The sequence below is a fragment of the Myotis daubentonii genome, chromosome 6 (assembly GCF_963259705.1).
Source record: "Myotis daubentonii chromosome 6, mMyoDau2.1, whole genome shotgun sequence".
NCBI lineage: Eukaryota > Metazoa > Chordata > Mammalia > Chiroptera > Vespertilionidae > Myotis > Myotis daubentonii.
The window spans coordinates 569,344-590,780 of record NC_081845.1 but is presented as its reverse complement, the minus strand read 5'-3'; the positions used below and the strand labels follow the sequence as shown (position 1 = coordinate 590,780).

The following is a 21,437-nucleotide window of genomic DNA, read 5'->3' as shown; positions in this document are numbered from 1 at the left end:
CGGTGCTGGCGGGCTCGCCCACCTTCCTGCGGGACGTCCCGACTGTCCCCACGTCGCCTGGGCACCACGAGGGGGACACACAGGGCCCTCCCGCAGCCTGGGCTGGGGGACCGCTGACGAGATGCCGTCTGCCTGGCCCGCTGTCCGTCTGTCCGTCCCTCTGTGAAACCATCTCCCGGGCGCTCAGCTTTGGGACTCAGACGAGCTGCGACTCGTTCAGGCCAGGCCATGGTGGCCAGTGCGTCCCCACCCACCCCCCAGCCACGGGGACAATGGAGACCCCCCCCCCCCCCGCCGCCTCCCCACCACACACACACACACACACACTGGATCACGGCGCCCAGCACAGCAGCGCCCGCCGGAGCTCGGCCGGCCAGGGCCCGGCCAGATCAGCACAGGGGCCTTTTCGAGGGTTTGCTGTGAGATGTTTTGTTCCCGTCACATGCTGTCCCCTAAGGATCCTGGGAAGCAGTGTTTCTGCAGTTAACAGCGGCCTGTGTTTAAGTCGGGCATTGGTTCCCGGCCCGGCTGCCCTCGCAGAGGGAGTGTGGCTGGCAGGCGTGGTCCAGGCACCAGCCAAGAGACAGCCTCCCGCCCCTGCCCGCCAGCCCGGTCTCTAGGGAGGGAGGGCTGTGTCCGCAGCGGCAGCGCCTCAGCCGTCCCTGCTCGGCCTGCGGGCGCCCCCCCCCCCCCGAGTTCCAGGGGACACATCAGGTCAGGGAGCCCCTGCCGCCTGCCGTTCTGCAGCACCCGGTCACCTGTCCACTCGCTGGCATGACGCTGATGGTCAGCACCATCCCACACCCTCCCAGGCTCCGAGGAAGCCGCCTTGAGCTCGCAGAGGGGCCTCCTCTCTGGGGCTGGACCTCCTGCTGGGAAGGTCGGGGTGGGGGTGGAGGTGGGGGTGGCCCGGGGGCTGCCTTCCGGGCGCAGTCAGACACCAAGCTGCCTCCCGGCTGACACGGAGGTTCAGGTTGATTCAGCATCCAGTCCGAGGACATGATTTTTTAAATACATATTTTTTATTGATTTCAGAGAGAAAGGGAGATGGAGAGAGAAACACCAATGATGAGAGAGAACCGTGGATCGCTGCCTCCTGCACCCCCCTCCCCGGGGGATCGAGCCTGCAACCCAGGCCTGTGCCCTGAATGGGAATCGAACCCTGACCCGCTGGTTCACAGGTCGATGAGCCACGCCGGCTGCGCAGGACGTGATTTAATAAGCCGACTGCTCTCTCTCTGCCGGCTGCCGCTTCCCAACTGCTCCGTGGCTCGGGTGTCACCGGCAGCCATGAGGACCCTGTGAGCCCTCCCACAGCAAGCAGAGCCTCCTCAGCCCCTCCCCCAACCCGGACTCCCTCACCCTAACTGGCCAGCAAGGGTCCTGCTCTGGGACCAGCGCGAAAGGGAAGAACCCCCATCAGAGCCCTGACCCCACTGACCTCCCTTCCCCCCTCGTAGGTACGAGCAGCCGAAATGCGACCACACGGCCAGGGCGCACCCCACCAAAGCGCGGGACCTCTACAAGGGCCGCCAGCTGCAGGGTAAGTGGGCGCAGGGCCGGGGGGGGGGGGTGCGGGCAGGGAAGGACCGACACTCAGAGCTTCTTGGAGGCTGGGAAGAGAAAGAATGTCAGGGCGGGGTCTCCATCATCCCCATGGAGGGGCCTGCGGGAAGCAGGGTGAGCGGAGACGCTGCAAGAGCCCGATGCAGGGCCCGGCACCGCGGGGCGGCCGCGTCCGACTCGCAATGAGCCGCGGCGAGACCCACACCCGAGCTTCCGGCGCTTTTCCGAGAGAGAGCGGGACTTCAGTGCCGTTTTCTGAGATTCCTTTAAAAAATCTCTACTGTTGAGATGTCCCCCTTCTCCCCCCGTGGCCCCCCTCCACCCGTGCCCGCCCCGCCCAGGCCTTCACCACCCTGTTGTCCGGGTCCGTAGGTCACGCACACGCACGCAAGGTCTGCGGCTAATCTCCTCCCGCGCCCCTGCCCTCTGAGAGTCGTCCGTCTGTCCCGTGTGTCCAGGCCTCTGGCTCTATTTCAGTCATCAGTTTATTTTGCTCTTTCGATTCGTTGTTCATTTATTTTGATTTTTAGATTCAATTGTGGATAGATATGTATTTGTTGCCATTTTATTGTCCATATTTTTTAAAAATCTTTTCTTTTCTTCTCCTTCTCCTTCTCCTTCTCCTTCTCCTTCTCCTTCTCCTTCTCCTTCTTCATCTTAAAAAAGACCCTTCAGCATTTCGCGTGATTCTGGTTTGGTGGCGATGAACTCCTTGAGCTTTTCTTGTCTGTGAAGCTCTTTGTCTCGCCTTCAGTTCTAAATGAGCTTTGCTGGGCAGAGAAGGGCGAGGCAAGAAATATTCAGGGTGACGAAGAGCGAGGACCGGCAGCCAGGGCGACCTTCCCTTTGAAAGGACGCGGCTGCTCCGGCCGAGGGCTCCGTCTCCGTGAAACCGGGTCGGTCTCTGCACCGGGCGCGCGGGGTCGCGGAGGCCTGTGGGAGCGTCGCTGAGGCTGGAGCGTGACCTCAGAACAGTTAAAGGCACGTTCGCGAAGGGATGCGTGGGCTCTCTCTCTTAAAAAGCCCCGCGTGCCTGGGCTACGCCAGCAGGGTTCTTTAACACCGAGCCTCCGCCCGCAAGCCCACCGCCTCCAGGAGCCGGCGGGAGGTTGGACGTGGCCACGCAGGTGAGGCCGGCGCCTGGCGACCCTCAGGTGTCAGCGGCTCGGCCGTCCGGGCCCCGGGCGCGGGACACAGGCTCTGACGTCACCACCGCACGGAGGACTTGAGGGCATCGGCAGAGCTTGTTGCTGTTCTGTTTTATTTTCATCTCCTTTCCCCTTTAAACCTCTCCAGGCTGCGTGTGCTTCAGAGAGGAGCAGCCTCCGCAGCCTCCTGGGCGGAGAGCGTGCCTGCGATCTGGGCTCACACGCAGCGGATGGAGGCCTGTCTAGAAACACGTGTGGGTCTTGCATGGGTTGTGCTGTGACCGATACAGAGGGTTTTAGATTCTGCACGTAAATGTGTTTCCTGCTTATCCACGAGGGCAGGAGGCCGAGCGCAGCCACGGGCACAGCCATGGGCACAGCCACGGGCACAGCCACGGGCACAGCCACAGGCCTCCACTCACTCACAGGCTCCGTCCAAGGCCATGATGCTGGCGCTTTGCACACGGAGGGGGCCGGGGACCAGGGTCAGGCGGCAAACGCGGGACCGTGGCCGTCCCAGGCCCGGCTTTCCCGGCCCTCCTGTCTCAGTCGGATCTCCCGCTCCGCGTCTGTAGCGTCTTCCTCTTGGGGCGGATCAGGCGTCTGTGGGACGTGACGTCTGTCACTCGCTGCTCCTCCGTGTGGTGGTCAGCGCGGGCTTCGTGACCAGGCTTCCCCGGCATTGTGGTGGGGGCAGGGGCAGCATGAAGGTGCAAACACCACCGTGCAGACGCCTCGCTGAGCGCCTTCTGTGCACCTGGCGGCGTCTCCCCCTCCGTCGGGGGCTCCCCATGTCCGCGACCGGCAGCCGGGGGCTCTCTGCCGCCATCGCCGGGGAAATCCCTCCTCCGCCAGGTGGCGGATTTGGTGGAGGACAGTTTTCTCCGCAGGAAACAGCGGCTCCGGCCTGTGCTGGGCGCCCGGAGAGCCCGCGGCGAGCACTTGCTGGCCTCACGCGCGTCTCAGGGCCTGCGGTCTGTCCCTGCGGGCCCGGGAGTCTTCATGTTTCTGATCAAACAGGACTGCACTGTTCCTGCATCGACCTGCCTGCTCATGAGTGTGCCCTGCACGTCGCCGGCATCGGTGCGGCCGCGGTATGGTGTCCGCGGCAGGCGGTGGGGAGCTGTCCCCACGGAACCCAGCCCTGACGCGACGCCGATCCTGACTAAAGGCCGGGGTGGGCTCGTCTGCGGGAACAGCTGGTCGTAGGAGGCGGTCCTGCCAGTGTCGCTTGTCTGGGTGTCAGATGTGCCTTTGGAGAGAGAACCTCTAGGGAGAGCGCTGGGAAGAGGTCTTGTCCCAGCTGTGGGAGCCCCACCCCTCCCCTGCCCTGGAAGCCCACCCCGCCGCTGCCCCTAGGAGGAGACAGGGCGCTGTCACCCGACGCCACCTCCCAGGCCTCCCAGGCCTCAGACACTACCCAGAGGCCGGCGCAGGCTCAGATGGCTCAGCCTGCCCGCCGCCGCGGAGGTTTGGGAGTGGGGGCGCCTTCGTCCTGACTCTTTGGAGACAGGATCCTTATTAGGGAAAAGCAAGTGGCCTTCAAACGACTCCGTCGAGGCTGCTCTTGGTGCAGAGCAGGCTGTTCCCAGAACAGCAGGCAGCGGCGTGGGCAGCTCCTTCAGCCGCGGCCGGTCCTTCCTTCTGGAGGCACCGCTTTCGTTTCCGGCTGGGACAGTGGGTGGGATGCGGGTCTGGCTGAAGCAGACGCCCTCAGAGCACCCCAGGGTTTCACATCCTATTTGAGCACTTCCGGGGGGCGTGGCGCGGTCCCCCCTCCCCACGGGTAGCTGAGGCCGCTCGCCAGCAGGCGGTGCCAGCTGACCCCGTGCCTGTGCCGCGGGCCGCCCGGCCCTGCAGATGCCCGTTCCCTTTCCTCCACTGGACTCGGCCTTCGAGGCTCTGTCACAGGCAGGAGGAGGAGCCGATGTCTCACCCATGAAACATGTCAACTTCGGTGATTTCCCGTCAGATCCAATACGTTTCATAGACGCGAGGCTGCGGAATGGTGGCTGAGCCGGGAGGGGAGTCTAGGTTCAGGCAGGTAGCCCCCTAGTCCTGTGGATGCAGAGAGTGGGTGCCATGCTGTGCCCAGGGCTTCCAGCCACACCTGGAGGGCTTCCTGGTGCCTGCCTCCCTGGTACTGTTCAGGGAGGACAGGTGTGCAGGTGAGGTCAGGTGTGCAGGTGAGGTGTGCAGGTGAGGTGAGGTGTGCAGGTGAGGACAGGTGTGCAGGTGAGGACAGGTGTGCAGGTGAGGTGAGTGTGCAGGTGAGGTGAGGTGTGCAGGTGAGGACAGGTGTGCAGGTGAGGTGAGTGTGCAGGTGAGGTGAGGTGTGCAGGTGAGGACAGGTGTGCAGGTGAAGTGAGTGTGCAGGTGAGGTGAGGTGTGCAGATGAGGTGAGGTGTGCAGGTGAGGACAGGTGTGCAGGTGAGGTGAGTGTGCAGGTGAGGTGAGGTGTGCAGGTGAGGTGAGGTGTGCAGGTGAGGACAGGTGTGCAGGTGAGGTGAGTGTGCAGGTGAGGTGAGGTGTGCAGGTGAGGACAGGTGTGCAGGTGAGGTGAGTGTGCAGGTGAGGTGAGGTGTGCAGGTGAGGTGAGGTGTGCAGGTGAGGTGAGTGTGCAGGTGAGGTGAGGTGTGCAGGTGAGGACAGGTGTGCAGGTGAGGTGAGTGTGCAGGTGAGGTGAGGTGTGCAGGTGAGGTGAGGTGTGCAGGTGAGGACAGGTGTGCAGGTGAGGACAGGTGTGCAGGTGAGGTCAGGTGTGCAGGTGAGGTGAGTGCAGGTGAGGTCAGGTGTGCAGGTGAGGACAGGTGTGCAGGTGAGGACAGGTGTGCAGGTGAGGTGAGTGTGCAGGTGAGGTGAGGTGTGCAGGTGAGGTGAGGTGTGCAGGTGAGGACAGGTGTGCAGGTGAGGACAGGTGTGCAGGTGAGGTCAGGTGTGCAGGTGAGGTGAGTGCAGGTGAGGTCAGGTGTGCAGGTGAGGACAGGTGTGCAGGTGAGGTGAGTGCAGGTGAGGTCAGGTGTGCAGGTGAGGACAGGTGTGCAGGTGAGGACAGGTGTGCAGGTGAGGTGAGTGCAGGTGAGGTAAGGTGTGCAGGTGAGGACAGGTGTGCAGGTGAGGTCAGGTGTGCAGGTGAGGTCAGGTGTGCAGGTGAGGACAGGTGCGCCATGTGTGAGAGCGGATGTGAAATGCCTGTTTGCTGTTGCTTGTGTCAGTCTGCGCCGGGGCCCTGCGGGGAGGGGCCGATTCTCGAGAGCAAAGCTTGGAGAGAAAGAGCGACATTGTTTCACGTCTTAGGCCTGCGTGGATGATTAAATATGCAATTAGGTTTGTAGAATGACGAGTCCTTCAGAAGAAAATTGCCTTTTATGGGAAAAATGGCGAATAAATAGACCATTACATCCAGCGTTACCGAGGAAAGGATGCTGCGGATAAAACGCAAACCCACACAGACGCTCTGGCTAAAGACCTCGTGACGGGACTGGGGCTCCCTGGGGGGGGTCCCAGCTGGCGAGGGTGGAACCGGGGCTCCCTGGGGGGGTCCCAGCTGGCGGGTGTGGAACCGGGGCACCCTGGGGGGGGTCCTAGCTGTCGGGGATGCGGCAGGGGCTCCCTGGGGGGGGTCCCAGCTGGCGGGGGTGGAACCGGGGCACCCTGGTGGGGGTCCCAGCTGGCGAGGGTGGAACCGGGGCACCCTGGGGGGTCCCAGCTGGCGAGGGTGGAACCGGGGCACCCTGGGGGGGGGGTCCTAGCTGTCGGGGATGCGGCAGGGGCTCCCTGGGGGGGTCCCAGCTGGCGGGTGTGGAACCGGGGCACCCTGGGGGGGGGGTCCTAGCTGTCGGGGATGCGGCAGGGGCTCCCTGGGGGGGTCCCAGCTGGCGGGTGTGGAACCGGGGCACCCTGGGGGGTCCCAGCCGGCGGGGGTGGAACCGGGGCTCCCTGGGGGGGTCCCAGCTGGCGGGGGTGCGGCAGGGGCTCCTCTCGGGCGGGAAAAGCCCTGCAGCTCCCAGGAGCCGGCGTGAGACAGTCCTTCCTGTAGGACGTCCTGCTTCCTAAAAGCAAAGTCGCCGGGAGGCTGAGCGGGTGCAGGAGGCGCAGGAAAGGCAAGAACTGGGCTCGGTAACTGCCTGCACGGGCAGAGGCTATGAGGCTTTTATGAGAGTATTTAGTTCAGTTAATTATTTCCTGATTTTTAAGAAAAGGAGAAGTTGGGGAAAGCCTGGGGGGAAATGGTGGAAATTGCTCGTTCACAGTAAAATAAGAACAAAGGACGACGAGTTACAGAGGCAGGAAAGGCAACGGGTGCCCATTGAAACGCCGTTACGGAGGCGCTGGCACGGTCCCGCCTCCTGCACGGACCCGCGGAGAGCACGCGTGTCGGCCGCTGCCGGCTGTGGGGCCAGTGACAGGGGCTTCCTCAGAGGCCAGGGCTGCCCTGGACGGGGCGGCGAGTCCCTCCCATTCATGCCAGCGCCGTCCTGGTGAACGTGGTTTACCAGCGGCAGGAGCGGGAGGGCCACCGCGTCCTTTTCAGTGGGCTGTTTGTGGGGCGCGTGGGGGGCTGGGGCTGGCTGTGAGGCGTGGGGGCTGCGTGGTGGGGGTGTTCATGCCGAGCCCTGTTTTGGGGGTTTCCCTGAGGCAGCAGCAGCCTGAGCGTGTTTCCGTTTGTATTGAAAGAAAATGGGAAAAGAAGAAACTGTATGAGTAGATTTTCTGAGACCAGTACTCTCTGTACAAAAAGCTTCTTGTTTTTTTTTTAAACCTTCTGCTTCACAGAAAGTGCGGAGCACACTCGTTGTCTATCAAGCGCAACACCTCCTGCTGGAGGCATCGGGGCGGCAGGTCCAGGCCCTGGTGCAGGCGGCGAGGCAGGCGGCAGGTCCAGGCCCTGGTGCAGGCGGGCGAGGCAGGCGGCAGGTCCAGGCCCTGGTGCAGGCGGCGAGGCAGGCGGCAGGTCCAGGCCCTGGTGCAGGCGGCGAGGCAGGCGGCAGGTCCAGGCCCTGGTGCAGGCGGCGAGGCAGGCGGCAGGTCCAGGCCCTGGTGCAGGCGGCGAGGCAGGCGGCAGGTCCAGGCCCTGGTGCAGGCGGCGAGGCAGGCGGCAGGTCCAGGCCCTGGTGCAGGCGGCGAGGCAGGCCTCGGGCAGCATGAGCCTCCTCACTGGGAGGGACAGGGCCGGGGCGGGCAGCGCGCCTCCTGTGGGGGCAACCAGGACTGGAGCCCAGGTGTTTGCAGGAAAGCAGAGCCGATGCCAGTGTTTCCGGGGGTCCCGCAGAGAGGGGGTCAGCGAGCGTCTCCAGGCGGAGCCGGGAGCTTTATTTTGCGCGGGTTTGAAAACCAGCTGCTGTGGTGACTGCTCTGCTTTAGCGAGGGCAGCGGCGTCCTCTCTCTCCAAATGGCACTTCCATCGGCTGCGAGATCCCCATCAACAGGCCAGGCGCCCACCCATCCTGGGCCCCTGGGGCGGGGCTGTCCCCTGCGGTCCCTTCTCTGAGCTGAGACTTCTGGGCTGTGCTCTGGGCTCTGCTGAAGAATAGCTCATGCCTACAACTGGTCGCTGGGCGGCCTGGCTGGGGGGTGCACACCTGCCCTGGGACACACCTGTGCCGGGACACACCTGCCCCGAGACACACCTGCCCCGGGACACACCTGTCCCGGGACACACCTGCCCTGGGACACACCTGTGCCGGGACACACCTGCCCTGGGACACACCTGCACTGGGACACACCTGTGCTGAAACACACCTGCCCCAGGACACACCTGTGCCGGGACACACCTGTGCCGGGACACACCTGCACTGGGACACACCTGCCCCGGGACACACCTGCCCCGGGACACACCTGTGCCGGGACACACCTGCCCTGGGACACACCTGCACTGGGACACACCTGTGCTGAAACACACCTGCCCCAGGACACACCTGTGCCGGGACACACCTGCCCCAGGACACACCTGTGCCGGGACACACCTGCCCCGAGACACACCTGCCCCAGGACACACCTGTGCCGGGACACACCTGCCCCGGGACACACCTGCCCTGGGACACACCTGTGCCGGGACACACCTGCCCCAGGACACACATGTGCCAGGACACACCTGCCCTGGGACACACCTGCGCCGGGACACACCTGCCCCGGGACACACCTGCCCTGGGACACACCTGTGCTGAAACACACCTGCCCCGGGACACACCTGCGCCGGGACACACCTGCCCCGAGACACACCTGCCCCGGGACACACCTGCGCCGGGACACACCTGTGCCAGGACACACCTGCCCCGGGACACACCTGCGCTGGGACACACCTGCCCCGGGACACACCTGCCCTGGGACACACCTGCCCTGGGACACACCTGTGCTGAAACACACCTGCCCCGGGACACACCTGCGCCGGGACACACCTGCGCCGGGACACACCTGCCCCGAGACACACCTGCCCCGGGACACACCTGTGCCAGGACACACCTGCCCCGGGACACACCTGCCCCGGGACACACCTGCGCCGGGACACACCTGCCCTGGGACACACCTGCACTGGGACACACCTGTGCTGAAACACACCTGCCCCGGGACACACCTGCCCCGGGACACACCTGCGCCGGGACACACCTGTGCCGGGACACACCTGCCCTGGGACACACCTGCCCTGGGACACACCTGCCCTGAGACACACCTGCCCCGAGACACACCTGCCCTGGGACACACCTCCCCTCGGCCTGGAGAAGTTATCCTGGGGTCAGCCAGCCACTGGTGCTTCCTGCCACAGGGACTGGACTTGGAGCTTGGCCTGTCCTGGCCCCCGGGTCAGGGTGCTGCTCGGGACAGGAGCTGTCCCGACAAAGGCCCGTCCTCGCTGAGAGGGAGCTGGGGCGGCCGCAGAGGTCCCCAAGGCCCAGTCCTGGAGATACACCTCCGCCTCCGTCTCCTACCTCCCGCCGGGGGAGAGTTAACGAGAGCTGCTTTCCTGCAAAAGTCACACTGCCCCGGGCTGTGGGCTCCCTGACGGTGGCCTCCGTCCTTCTCCGGCACCGGAGCTGCTCTCTCCTCGGCCCCCTCCCCCGTGCCCGGCTGGTTCCCGAGGGGCATTTAGTGACGTGGAAGCCGGCGGGACACGGTCCGGCATCCGCAGCCCCGGGTGCTCGAGGGGTGATAACAGGAAACCCCGTGCCCGCGGGGCCTGAGCGTCAGTGTGGGCCCCTCCTGAGTGAGCCCATGAGCCCAGCTCGCCCTCCGCCCATTAACGCGACGCCTCTCTCCTCACAGGAAAGGCCCGGTGCTCTGAGTTCTGTGAGTGAGAAAACGTGCATCCTCCTTGTTTCAGGTTGTCCTGGCGCCAAAAAGAATGAGTTTCTAACGAGCGTTCTGGACGCACTGTCCACCGACATGGTCCACGCCGTCTCCGACCCGTCCTCCCCCGGCAGGTACGTCGCCTGTGACGCGGAGCCGGGTGCTGGGAGGGAGCCCGTAACCGGAGGAAACTGACCCGCTAGCCAAGTCCAGCCCTGGCTCTGAGAGCCGGCCGCTGAGCCGGCCGCTCACCTGGGAGCCGCAGGGCGGGCACGAGAGGGGGCCTCCCGCCCCCCAAACGGGAAGGGGCTTCGAGGGGTTGGAGGTGACTCCTTTAGTGTCTTTGTCATGCGATTAAGCCACTGAGGAGGTTGTCCTGTTGGGGAGCCGCCAGACCCGCGGGATTTTCCGTGATCCCCTCGGGCGGTGGGCCAGAGAGGGGAGGAGGGAGAGGGAGGGACAGGTCTAGTTTAGCGGCTTTATGCTTTGGAGTTGCATCTCACAGCAGTGGACTGGATGTCAAACACTGTGTGTGAAAACGTGCACTTTAAAGGTCTCAAAATATCATGGATTTATTGTGGGAACCATATACATCACGGAAAGTGTACCATCTGAGCTGTTTTCAAGCGCACGATTCCGTGGTTCGCTCCCTGACACAGTGTGAACCCTGACTGTGGAGCTGTATGCATTCTCTCCGTGCTCAGGAGGCACCCGGGCTCCTCGCGTCCTGAAGGTCCTGCCTCCTCCCCCTCCTTCTCGTCCTCCTCCTCTTCCGCCTCCTCTGGCCCCAACAGCCAGTATGAGGGTGGCTCCCAGTGCCTCCTGGGTGTGGCCTTTCAAGCCTCAGACCCCCCGGGAATCTGCAGTAACCTCTTCATTTTAAGGGACATTCTTTTTAAATATATTTTTATTTTTATTGATTTCAGAGAGGAAGGGAGAGGGAGAAGGAGAGAGAGAAACATCAATGAGCAGAGAGAATGAAACCAGGACCCTTCAGTCCAACGCTCTATCCACTGGGCCGCACCGGGCAGGGCCGCACCGGGCAGGGCCACACCGGGCAGGGCCACACCAGACAGGGCTGCACCGGGCAGGGCCACACCGGGCAGGGCCGCACCGGGCAGGGCCACACCGGGCAGGGCCACATCAGGCAGGGCCACAAGGCATCTTTAACATCTGGGACTGTGTCCAGCCCTGACTCAAGTCCAGGCCTCCCAGAGGAGCTGCGCATAGTCACATCTTCAAATACAGAATCTTTAATTCAAGGAAGAACATCCAGTTACCCCTTTAAGTTACGTTTTGGTTTGCACCTTTCATTGTCCCTGTGACGTAGCTGATATGACAATGAGCCACATCGAACGGCGGAGGGACCTCGGGTCCCAGGGTTTGCAGTGGGTCCTTCACGTGTGGCCTGATCTGCCACGTCCACGGAGCACAGAACTGCGGACAGGGCGCTCTGTCCTCCAGGACTTGGCCAACGCCGGGTGCATAGTTGGCATGCACACATTCAGTGTCATTTGCAATTTCGAAACCAACTTGAAAAATTTTTGCTAAATCCCTTTCTCTAAATTATTATTATTTTTTAGAGAGAGAGGAAGGGAGAGGGAGAGAGAGAAACATAGATCAGAGAGAAACATCCATGGGCTGCCTCCTGCACGCCCCCTACTCGTGATTGAGCCTGCAACCTGGGCATGTGCTGTGACCAGGAATCGAACTGGCGACCTTTTGGTGCACGGGACGATGCCCACCCAACTGAGCCACACGGTCCAGGGCTCCCTAAATTATTTTTAAATCCAAGTCCCATCGCGTGGCACTTCCAGGCGGGCTTGGCAGCAGGGCCGGGATGGCACAGGGAGGGGGGCGAGGGCGGAGGGAGGCGCGGCGGGCGCCCCGACCTCCCTCCCTCCCTCCCGCGTGCTCCTCCAGGCTCTCCGAGCCCGACCCCAGCCACACGCTGGAGGAGCGGGTGGTCCACTGGTATTTCAAGCTGCTGGACAAGAACTCCAGCGGGGACGTGGGCAAGAAGGAGCTGAAGCCCTTCAAGAGGTTCCTGCGGAAGAAATCCAAGCCCAAGAAGTGCGTGAAGAAGTTCGTGGAGTACTGTGACGGGAACAACGACAAGGCGCTCTCCCTGCTCGAGCTGATGGGCTGCCTGGGCGTGACCAAGGAGGAGCGCAAGGCCGGCAGCCGGAAGCGCCACAGTAAGCCCACCCGCCTGGCCGGGTGCCCCCGGTTGTCCTGAGGGCCAGGCAGAGCGGGGACGCACCCTCGGGAGCGGCAGGGCCCAGGGGAGGAGGGTCCGAGGGCACGTTCTTCATCGTCCCCCTGTGGCGGCCCACGGTCGGTCCCACGGTGTGGGCCGCGATGTGTGGGTCAGATCTCAGAACCATTCGCCAGAACGGGGGAGCCCTGCAGGGGTGCAGGCATGTCCTCTCGCTTCAGGGGTGCGTCCTGACACACCGAGGGGCCGGCAGGGTGGGAGTGCCAACCCTGATTGGGAAGAGGGGTGCAAGCGGAGGACCGCAGGGTCACTCACGAGAAACGTCAGTCCCTGCGGGGTCCCCGGGCCCGGGGCTGAGCTGCTGTGTCCGAGTTTTACTCTCCTGTTGGGAACGGAGAGGACCCGCTAGGACCCTCTGCGCCCAAACAAACGGAAGTGGGTATTTTGTCGGAAAGGAGCGCCGGGCCCTGGAATGCATCGTGTGTTGCTTCTGGAACCCGTGTGTGTTCCCTGCAGCATTTTCCTGTCTTTTTCCTACTTTATTTTTTTTTTTTTCAGTTTGACGATCAGGTATTTTCCCCACCCTGTGCTATTTGAATCTGAGAAAAGTCAGAAAAACCTAAATGTTCAGGGGAGGACTACTTGGGATTTCCTAAATATCCAAACTGTTACCGATCTCTTTCGTTCCCTTTACTACGTAAGAATGCAGTTTTTTATTCTAAAAATATGAGGCATCAAATGACGAACATCAACAACATGTGAACTATTTCTTCTCAGACATCATCAGCCCTAGATCCATACTCATCACCAAACCCTTCTATGCTGACTCGTCACTGCAAAAGGGCTCCACACATACACTTGCTAATCACATGTATTTTTTGTTCGTTTATTTAATTCTCACCCAAGGATATATTTTCCCCAGTGATTTTCAGAGAGAGAGGAAAGAAGGAAGGGGCGGGGGGGAGAGAAACATTGATGCGAGAGAGACACATTGATTGGTTGCCTCCCGCACGATGGGATCAAACCTACAACCCAGGTCCGGGCCTTGACCGGGAATCGAACCTGGACTCTTCGGGGTGTGGGCAGACGCTCCAGCCCCTGAGCCAGGCCGGTGAGGGCTCTCTGATCAGAGCCCTCTCATCACCCGCGTTTTAAGCAACGGCACAAGATTTTGCATTTCAATTACTGCAACAGAGATAAGTTATTGGAAAGTTTGATTTAATCTTTCACTATGACAAAAAATGCAAAAGTGAAAAAAATGACAAACTATTAGGAAATGAGACTGCCAAAAAAGAACGTATTTCTGAGGAATTCAGGGGAAAAGTCACAAAAGATTACATCATGCCCTTGTGATTCCCTAAAGTGACCATTACAGAGAAACGCAGCACTTAGGAATTATCCAGTTTAGACCAAATTGTCTTTTTCCACCAAATTGCCATGCTCGCTGCATCGCTTCCAGGCAAGCTTTCTCGCGGGGTGTTGCCGCCAGGTCACCTGGAAGCGATCAGGGTCATTCGATCCCGATGACATCAGCTCTCCCGACTGGGCTGTTCCAGGCTGGGGGGCAGGGGGCGGGGGGCGGGGGGTTGAAGGATGGGGGAGCGGGGGGCGGGGAACAGCCTTCTCTCTCAGGGGAAGTGCCTTGCTTCAGGCCGACTGTGATCATGTACATTCTGTTTCATCGAAAGACCTCACGGACAACTTTATTTCCCTGCTCTTTGTACGTTTTATTTTATTTTAATTTTTTTAAAATAATATTTTTATTGATTTCGGAGAGAGGGAGATGAGAGAGAATTATTGATCGCCTACCTCCTGCACGCCCCCGACCGGAATAGAATCTAGGACCCTTTAGTCCGCAAGCCGACGCTCTATCCACTGAGCCAAACCGGCTAGGGCTGTACATTTTAAATGGTGATTTTCACTGCTCTGCCTTGAATGAGATATTGCACCAGGTGTCTTTTTTTTTTTTTAAATCATGACCCATTAAACTTTACCTAAGACTCTTTTTAAATATATTGTTATTTATTTCAGAGAGGAAGGGAGAGGAAGAAAGGGGTAGAAACACCAATGATGAGAGACAATCATGGATCAGCTGCCTCCTGCACGCCCCACACTGGGGAGCCAGCCTGCAACCCCGGCCTGTGCCCTGACCAGGAATCAAACTGTGACCCAACCCCTGAGCCACACCGGCCTGGCTGCACCAGGTGTCTCGAATGAAATTTACCTTTTTCATCTATACGGCAAGGTGTTCTTTTTCTTCTCAACACTTAAGGAGATTAACTTTGACTCTTGTGACTTACCTTTAACCTAGAGCTACCTCCAGTTACCAGGGACACTGGTACTTGTCATAAAAGAGACCAAGAAAAAGGCGGCAACTGTTGAACAGCCAAACTGGCTTAGACCGGATCCCAAGGCTCACTAACGTTCTTTAAATTGGAACCAGTGGCCCCACGTGTTTCAGTAAAGCAGGCATTCCAGAGGGAGCCACGTGGTGACAATTACCCTCGCACTTGAATCGTTCCAACCTACAATTGAAAAAAATAGTCCATTTATCGACATTTTTGCAATTGACTCCGTACCTTTGTGTCTCGACCCTGCATGTGGCGGTGTTTCTCCGAGTCAGCGGGAGGTTGGAAATGGAACGACTTTGCTCCTTTCTCGGTGCTTTTTTTATCTCACAGCCAGAAGGCAGCCATCAATCAAGGCCTTTGGGGTGAAAACGCTGCCCTCTGTCTACTGAGTGGCTGAGTGCTCCCTGCTCTAAAAATTGGCAAAACGACAGGAAATAGGCAAAACCCAGGCAGGGGAGGGAAGGCCTGGCCCGGCCTTCGCGGACTGGGCGTGGGGAAGGTTCGGCGAAATGAGCGGCCCTGAGGTTGGGGAGGGCTCGTGCGTCCTGTGAGGAGACGTTCACAGCAGGGTCCTGTGGGCTCAGCGTTGCCATGGAAACACCTTCGCTGTTGCTGGCGTCATCCTAAGGCGACATGGTCCCTCCCTGAAGCGGGCCTTGAACCGTTCCCCGAAGGGAGGGTGTGCAGCAGTTAATACCGTCTTTGTGTTTTCTCCCCAACAGCCCCCAAAGGTACTGCGGAGAGCACTTCTAATAGACAGGTGAGTGTGTCTCGACTTTAACCTTCATAACCTGCTGGTTCACTTATAGGCAATAAACATTAGGGTTCTGCAGATTTGGGAAGTAAAGCACCTTCCAAGAAAAAAACCCAAAACGCACAATCCCGACGAGGCGCATGCCTGTCCGCCCTGATCAGATTCTGTCAGAAATCAGCAAGCTAGCCCTCGCTGGTGTGGCCCAGTGGATAGAGCGTTGGCCTGCAGACTGTAGGGTCCTGGATTTGATTCCGGTCAAGGGCACATGCCCGGGTTGCGGGCTCGATCCCCAGTGTGGGATGTGCAAGAGGCAGCTGATCCATGATTCTCTCTCATCATTGATGTTTTTCTCTCTCTCCCTCTTCGTTCCTCTGAAATCAATAAAAATATATTAAAACAGAACAACAACAAAAAGAAATCAGCAGGTTAAGTCAATGGGAAGATTTTGCCTTAATTTTCCTTTTTACTATTTGAAATTTCAATTACTTCATTATTATTATTTATAAGTCGAGTCCTCTTGTTCTGTGGACATAAATGCTTGCTTTGAAACAATTCTCCGAGGTTCGGTCTGTATTTCTGACATGTTAGGAAGGAGATGAGGGACAGGGCACGCCCTGGGGGACCAGCGGCACCTCCCTTTCCATCGAGGGGCCCTGAGGGGTGTCAGCTTTCTGCTGCGTGTTGTGAACACTCTGTGTCTGTGAGTCTGTCTCCGCGCTCAGTTGGAGGCCATCGCGGTGTCCCTGCCACAACCACCCCGGGCCCAGGACACCGTCCAGACAAACAGGAGCGGCCCGTGTCCCCCGAAGCCAGGCCGAGCCTCCGTTCCCAGGACCACGTGCCGGAGCGTCCTGTCCCCCCCGTTTGGTGCGGCCGCATTCCCTCGGTGAGCCCCGCACCGGTTGTGGGTCCTGAGCGGAGGCCTCCAGCGCACACCTTGGGTGTAACGTAAAACCGGGTCATCAGACAGATGTGTGATACGGTTTTCGTTGTTTCGCAAATGTTTACGGCTTTAACTTTTAAAAAAATCCCGCCGCAAATCACTTGCATGTGGGAGCAGGGCCGGCTGAAAGCCATGACGCTGGCGCACGCCCAGCTGTGCGGGGGTATGTCGTCAGAGCGGGCGGGGTGGGCCCACGCAAGCCCCCCTCGACCTGAGGAGCCCCATTCGGAACAGGAGCCTCGCCCCCAGGCTTTTCCCGGAGAAAGAGACTGGAGCAGGTAACTCTCCAGCTTGCACGCTGCCCAAGAGGCTGCAGGGCTCCGTGCCATCGTCCAGAGCTGTTCGCCTGAAAGCTCGAGGCGGCTTGGCTGGCATCGGCCCAGTGATCCAAACCCGTCGATATTTCCCCAAAGAACACAGTAGCTCCAAGCGCCTCCGTCCTATCTCATCTGAATAACGGAGACGAGAGGATTGCACGGGGAGAGAGGAGGACGAGCGAGCTAGTACTCGATCAGAAAGTGAGCGGTCTCTCTTGGTCCCGTCTCCAGTTTCCATGGGGATTCAGAAGTGGGCGGCACCCTCAGGCGGTGGGTGGGGTGATGCTGGAGCCACTGCCTGCAGCCCGTGGGCCCGGCCCAGGGACTGGGAAGCACCTAGAGAAAGGGCTCCGCCTCTCACGGCGGGACATTCCATCCCCATCCCACTCGCATCTCCATCCCCAGCATCGCCCACCTGAAACCCCCTCAATACCCAAGACAATTCTGAGCGATGAGGCAGACGCATGGAGCGCCTGTGTGGTAGGGGTTGGTCCGCCTGGAAGAATGGCCAGGAACACTGTTCCCAGCTCTTCCTTTCTCTCTGGGTTGCTTTCAGTTGGCAGTCAGGATGCAGAGCTTGAGTAGCTTAAACTTTTAACATATATTTTTATTGATTTTTAGAGAGAGAGGAAGGGAGAGGGAGAGAGAGAGAGAAACGTTGATGAGAGAGAATCATGGATCGGCTGCCTCCTGCAAGCCCCACACTGGGGATGGAGCCACAACCCAGGCATGTGCCCTGACGGGTAATCGAACCCTGACCTCCTGGTTCACAGGTCGATGCTCAACCACTGAGCCACGCTGGCCGGGCAGAACTTGAGTAATTTAAACAAACTTTGCTCAATGTATTTCTTCTGAGAGGTAGTGACTAAAAAGAGCAAAAAGAAAAGTTAAGAAACCAAGGATGTCTTCATCGAATTGGAAGCACAATTAGATTATTGAAACGATTAGTATATTGATCCAAGGGAACTTCTGCAGGGTGTTTGATATGTGGAGCCCACTTACAACATTAGGAGCAAAGGCTCATTTTCTCACCCAGCATGTTCCCCCAACATTTCTGATCCTTGAGGGGAGGACGGTGGTAGAAGGTAAGTTGTCTTTTCTGTATTAACTAGAGGCCCAGTGCATGAAATTCGTGCACCAGAGGGCAGGGGTCCCTTAGCCTGGCTGGCACCCTCTCACAGTCCGGGATTCCTCAGGGGATGTCTGCCTGCCAGCTTAGGCCCGATCCCTGAGGCCTAAGCCGACAGTCAGACATCCCTCTTGTAGTCCAGGACCCCTCGCTCCTTACCACCCGCCTGCTCGCTGCTCCTCAGCACTTCCGTGGAGACGGGAGAGGCTCCCACCACTGCTGCTGCGCTTGCCAGCTGTGAGCCCGGCTTCTGGCGGAGTGGCACTCCCCCGTGGGAGCATACTGCCACCAGGGGACAGCTCCTGTGTTGAGCATCTGCCCCCTGGTGGTCAGTGCACATCATAGCGACCGGTCATTCTGCTGTTTGGTCAATTTGCATATTAAGTTTTATTATATAGGGTCATAGCAGCCAAAATCGCCCCGTTTAAAAGAACGCTTTCCCCTGGTTGTCAGCAGACAGGATTATTTCCTTCCCGGAAGGCAGGCCTTCGTCACGGACGGGGATGAGAAGGTCTCATGCTATCTTTCTCGTCTCCTTTCCAGCCCAGGAACCGAGGATAAGAGACGGCGGCCGAGGCGCCTGAGACGTGTGGGAGGCTCCCTCACCAAACGCAATTAAAAAACAGAAACAAAACCCATAGTATTTGCACTTTGTACTTTAAATGTAAATCCACTTTGTAGAAAGGAGATATTTAAACGGACTGCTTTAATCTGTGAAAAGGGAGGGGCTGGCTTCGGCAGGTTAATCACATACAATGTATGTGTCCTGTGACCGTGGACGTCTCCGCTGTTCGGGGTGGGCTCCGCTTGCTCTCTGGGCCCCATGGGTGTCCGCGTGGAGGACGGCGGGTCGGGCACAGCGGCTGCAGCCGTGGCTCCTCCCTGGCGCCGGATGGGGCCCCACAGGCACTCAGCTTCCTCCGGCCGCTGCTCTGAGACGCACCGTGTTGGCAGCCTCGGGTCGCCGTGGGAGCTCACACTTTGGTCTGTAAGGTGTGCCGTCAGCCGCTGGCCTGGCGTGCAGGTGGCGCGTGCCGGGCTGTGTCTCTCTGGGAACTGGTCCCTTTGTTCTGCTTTCTCGAGGTCTCGCTCCCGTCACGTTGGCAAGCACACAGCGGCGATGATGGGGTCTGGGGGACAGTCCCCGACACCTTCGTGCGCCTGCTCTGCCACCTCAAGGTTGGCCGCAGGCAGTGAAATCAACGCTGGGGGACTCCCTCCCTCCTGCGCTGGCTCCAGGCAGCGGGCAGGGTTCAAGGTCAGAGAGGAGTTGGCATCAGGCCACAACTGCCATCTTCCCACCTCTTCCCTTCCACCTGGCCTTGCCTTCCCGGGGCCCTGGAAGGTGAACTGTGCCCTGAGCAGCTCCGGACAGTCTCCTTAAAGGAGGCGCTGGGCCAGCTGGGCGCTGGGTGGCGTGCCCTCGGCAGGCAGGGGGCTGGGCCTGGGTTCTGTCTCCTCCTCATTCTTTCCTGAAGGCCCTGAGGGCACAAGAACTTGTCACTGGGCCAGTCCTCTGGGGGGCACTGGGGAGGGATGGGCCAGGACCAGATGCTCACACCGAGAGCCACAGAACCGGCCCCTGTACAGCCAGGGGCCACTGTCCGGCTGGACCCCGCACTGAGCGGCCACGGCTCTGCGGCCCCTGGGAGGTCGGCGGGGGCTGCGTGTGACCAGCCGTGAGGCTGGCTCGGCTCCGACGTGTGGTCAGAAAATCACCCCCGTGGGCCTCACTCCCCAGCACGTTTCGGACACCGGCCCCGGCGAATAGGCGTGAAGACGGCGGCTTCTCCTTGTTTAATGTGCAGAGTGAAAGCCGAACCTGGAGCCGCGAAACCCTCACGGTTGCTAAGGACACAATTACGCTCCTAAACTTATTGGATAACCTTTTCTATTTCTGAACTTTGGACTTAATCATTTTTCTTAGATTGAAATAAAAGACGCTACCAAGACCGTCCCTCTTCTCTTCCTTCCGGCTGAATGCACAGGGTGGCACGTGCTTGACTTTGGGGGTGCCCCCTGGGGGAGGCACGGAGGAGGCTGGGCCCCCTGCTTTGGAGTCTGGCTCCGCCCCACGGGGGTGTGACGAAGGGCGGTTGCTGAACCTTTTCCCGCTTCGGTTCCCTGTGGACGGTGGGACGCACCTGGGCGAGGCTCTCGGGGTCCGTGTGTGCCGCGCCCCGACTGTGTGAAACAGCCCTGCGCTTGCTCGGTGAGTCTCCCCTGCTGCCTGCTGCTGCAGGGGCCGTAGAGGAAGCAGAAGAGGCTCTGATTTGGACGGAAGCGGGTGCTGTTCCCTGCGTCACACGCCCCAGGCCTAGGCCTGCCCCTTCTCTTCTCCGGCCCGGGCCCTGTCCTGGCCGGACCCCAGTATGTCCCACTGGCCGTGGCTGTGGCTCTTGCCTTCTTCCCGTCCCAGTGGTGCTGAGACGTGACTGACACCTGCATGGCCTGAGTGTACGGTGCACAGCGCAGCGCCTGCCTCATGTTGTGAAACGACTCCCGGAAGTTTAGGTCCGTCCGTCCTCACAGGGACAGACAGCAGTTGCTTCCTGATGCAGAGAACGTTCAGGTTTCCTTTCTGTGGTGCCACGTGCGGTGTCAGCGACGGCCGCCATGCTGTGCCTCACGCTGATGCTCCTGGCGCCAGGCTCCGCAGGCCCTCCCCCTTGCTGCTCCCGGAAGAGGGGTCCCCGTGAAACCATCTCAGCATTCGTGTGCAGTCAGGATGATCCCCGAAGCGGGTTAGGAGAAGGGCAGCTGTCAGGACACCTCAGGGAGGTGGGGCTGGGACTGGTCGGAGCGGGTGGAGGGGATAACGTGTCCGTGTCCGGGAGGCTGCGAGCCCAGGGGAGGGGCGGGCGGCGGGGTCTGGGGCGGGCGGGGAGCCAGGGCGCCGGGCTGCGCAGATGGTTCTCGTTGCCCAGCATTAAGATTCAAATCTAAAGCAGAACGCTGGTTCCCCCAGGTACCGGCGCAGCTGGCTTCAGTGACAGAGGCCTCCCTCCCGGGTCCTCCCTCTCCCTCCTCCTCCTGCTTAAAAGGCAGCCTGCATCCTTGTCAGAAATCCCCACGTCAGACATTATTTACAAGTGCCCGACCAGCTCATAAATCATGCCTGGATCCCACACCAGCCTTTGTGAAGTCGTCCAGGTGACAGGAGTCAGCATGTTTGTAATCATGTGTAGGAAGGGCTGACATAGTCATAGACTGCCAAGTGGGCACGCAGATTGTGCAGCGCAAAGCTGCTCCGGAGAGGAAGGAAGGAAGTGTGCGGCGCTACACGCGGCTGAGATGGCAGTGGTGGTGATGACGGAAGTGGGGGTGATGATGAAGGGGATGGTGATGGTGATGGGGATGGTGATGGTCATGGTGATGGTGGTGATGGTGGTGAGGGTGGTGATGGTGACGGGGATGGTGATGATGGTGATGATGATGTGATGATGGTGATGGTGATGATGGCGATGATGGCGATGATGGTGATGATGGTGGTGATGGTGGTGAGGGTGGTGATAGTGACGGGGATGGTGATGATGGTGATGATGGTGATGGTGACGATGGTGGTGATGGTGATGATGGTGATGGTGATGATGGTGATGGTGACGGTGGTGATGGTGATGATGGTGATGGTGATGGTGATGGTGACGATGGTGGTGATGGTGGTGATGATGGTGATGGTGATGATGATGGTGATGGTGATGATGGTGATGATGGTGATGATGGTGAT

The 21,437-nt window shown here is 59.9% G+C and overlaps 1 protein-coding gene across 3 annotated transcripts in view; it reads left to right on the top strand.

Annotated features, from left to right (window-relative positions):
* Nucleotides 1–19,663, top strand: part of SMOC2 (SPARC related modular calcium binding 2) — a 72,603-nt gene extending 52,940 nt beyond the window's left edge. For 2 of the 3 annotated variants that reach the window (XM_059699804.1, XM_059699805.1), the window contains exons 9-13: nt 1,461–1,543; nt 10,033–10,132; nt 11,922–12,196; nt 15,290–15,327; nt 18,254–19,663. In XM_059699804.1, coding sequence (XP_059555787.1) covers nt 1,461–1,543; nt 10,033–10,132; nt 11,922–12,196; nt 15,290–15,327; nt 18,254–18,271 — 514 coding nt within the window. In that variant the 3' untranslated portion in view covers nt 18,272–19,663. The remainder of the gene's footprint in view (nt 1–1,460; nt 1,544–10,032; nt 10,133–11,921; nt 12,197–15,289; nt 15,328–18,253) is intronic. The other variant, XM_059699806.1, reaches the window with a different exon arrangement.
* The last annotated feature ends 1,774 nt before the right edge of the window (nt 19,664–21,437 follow it).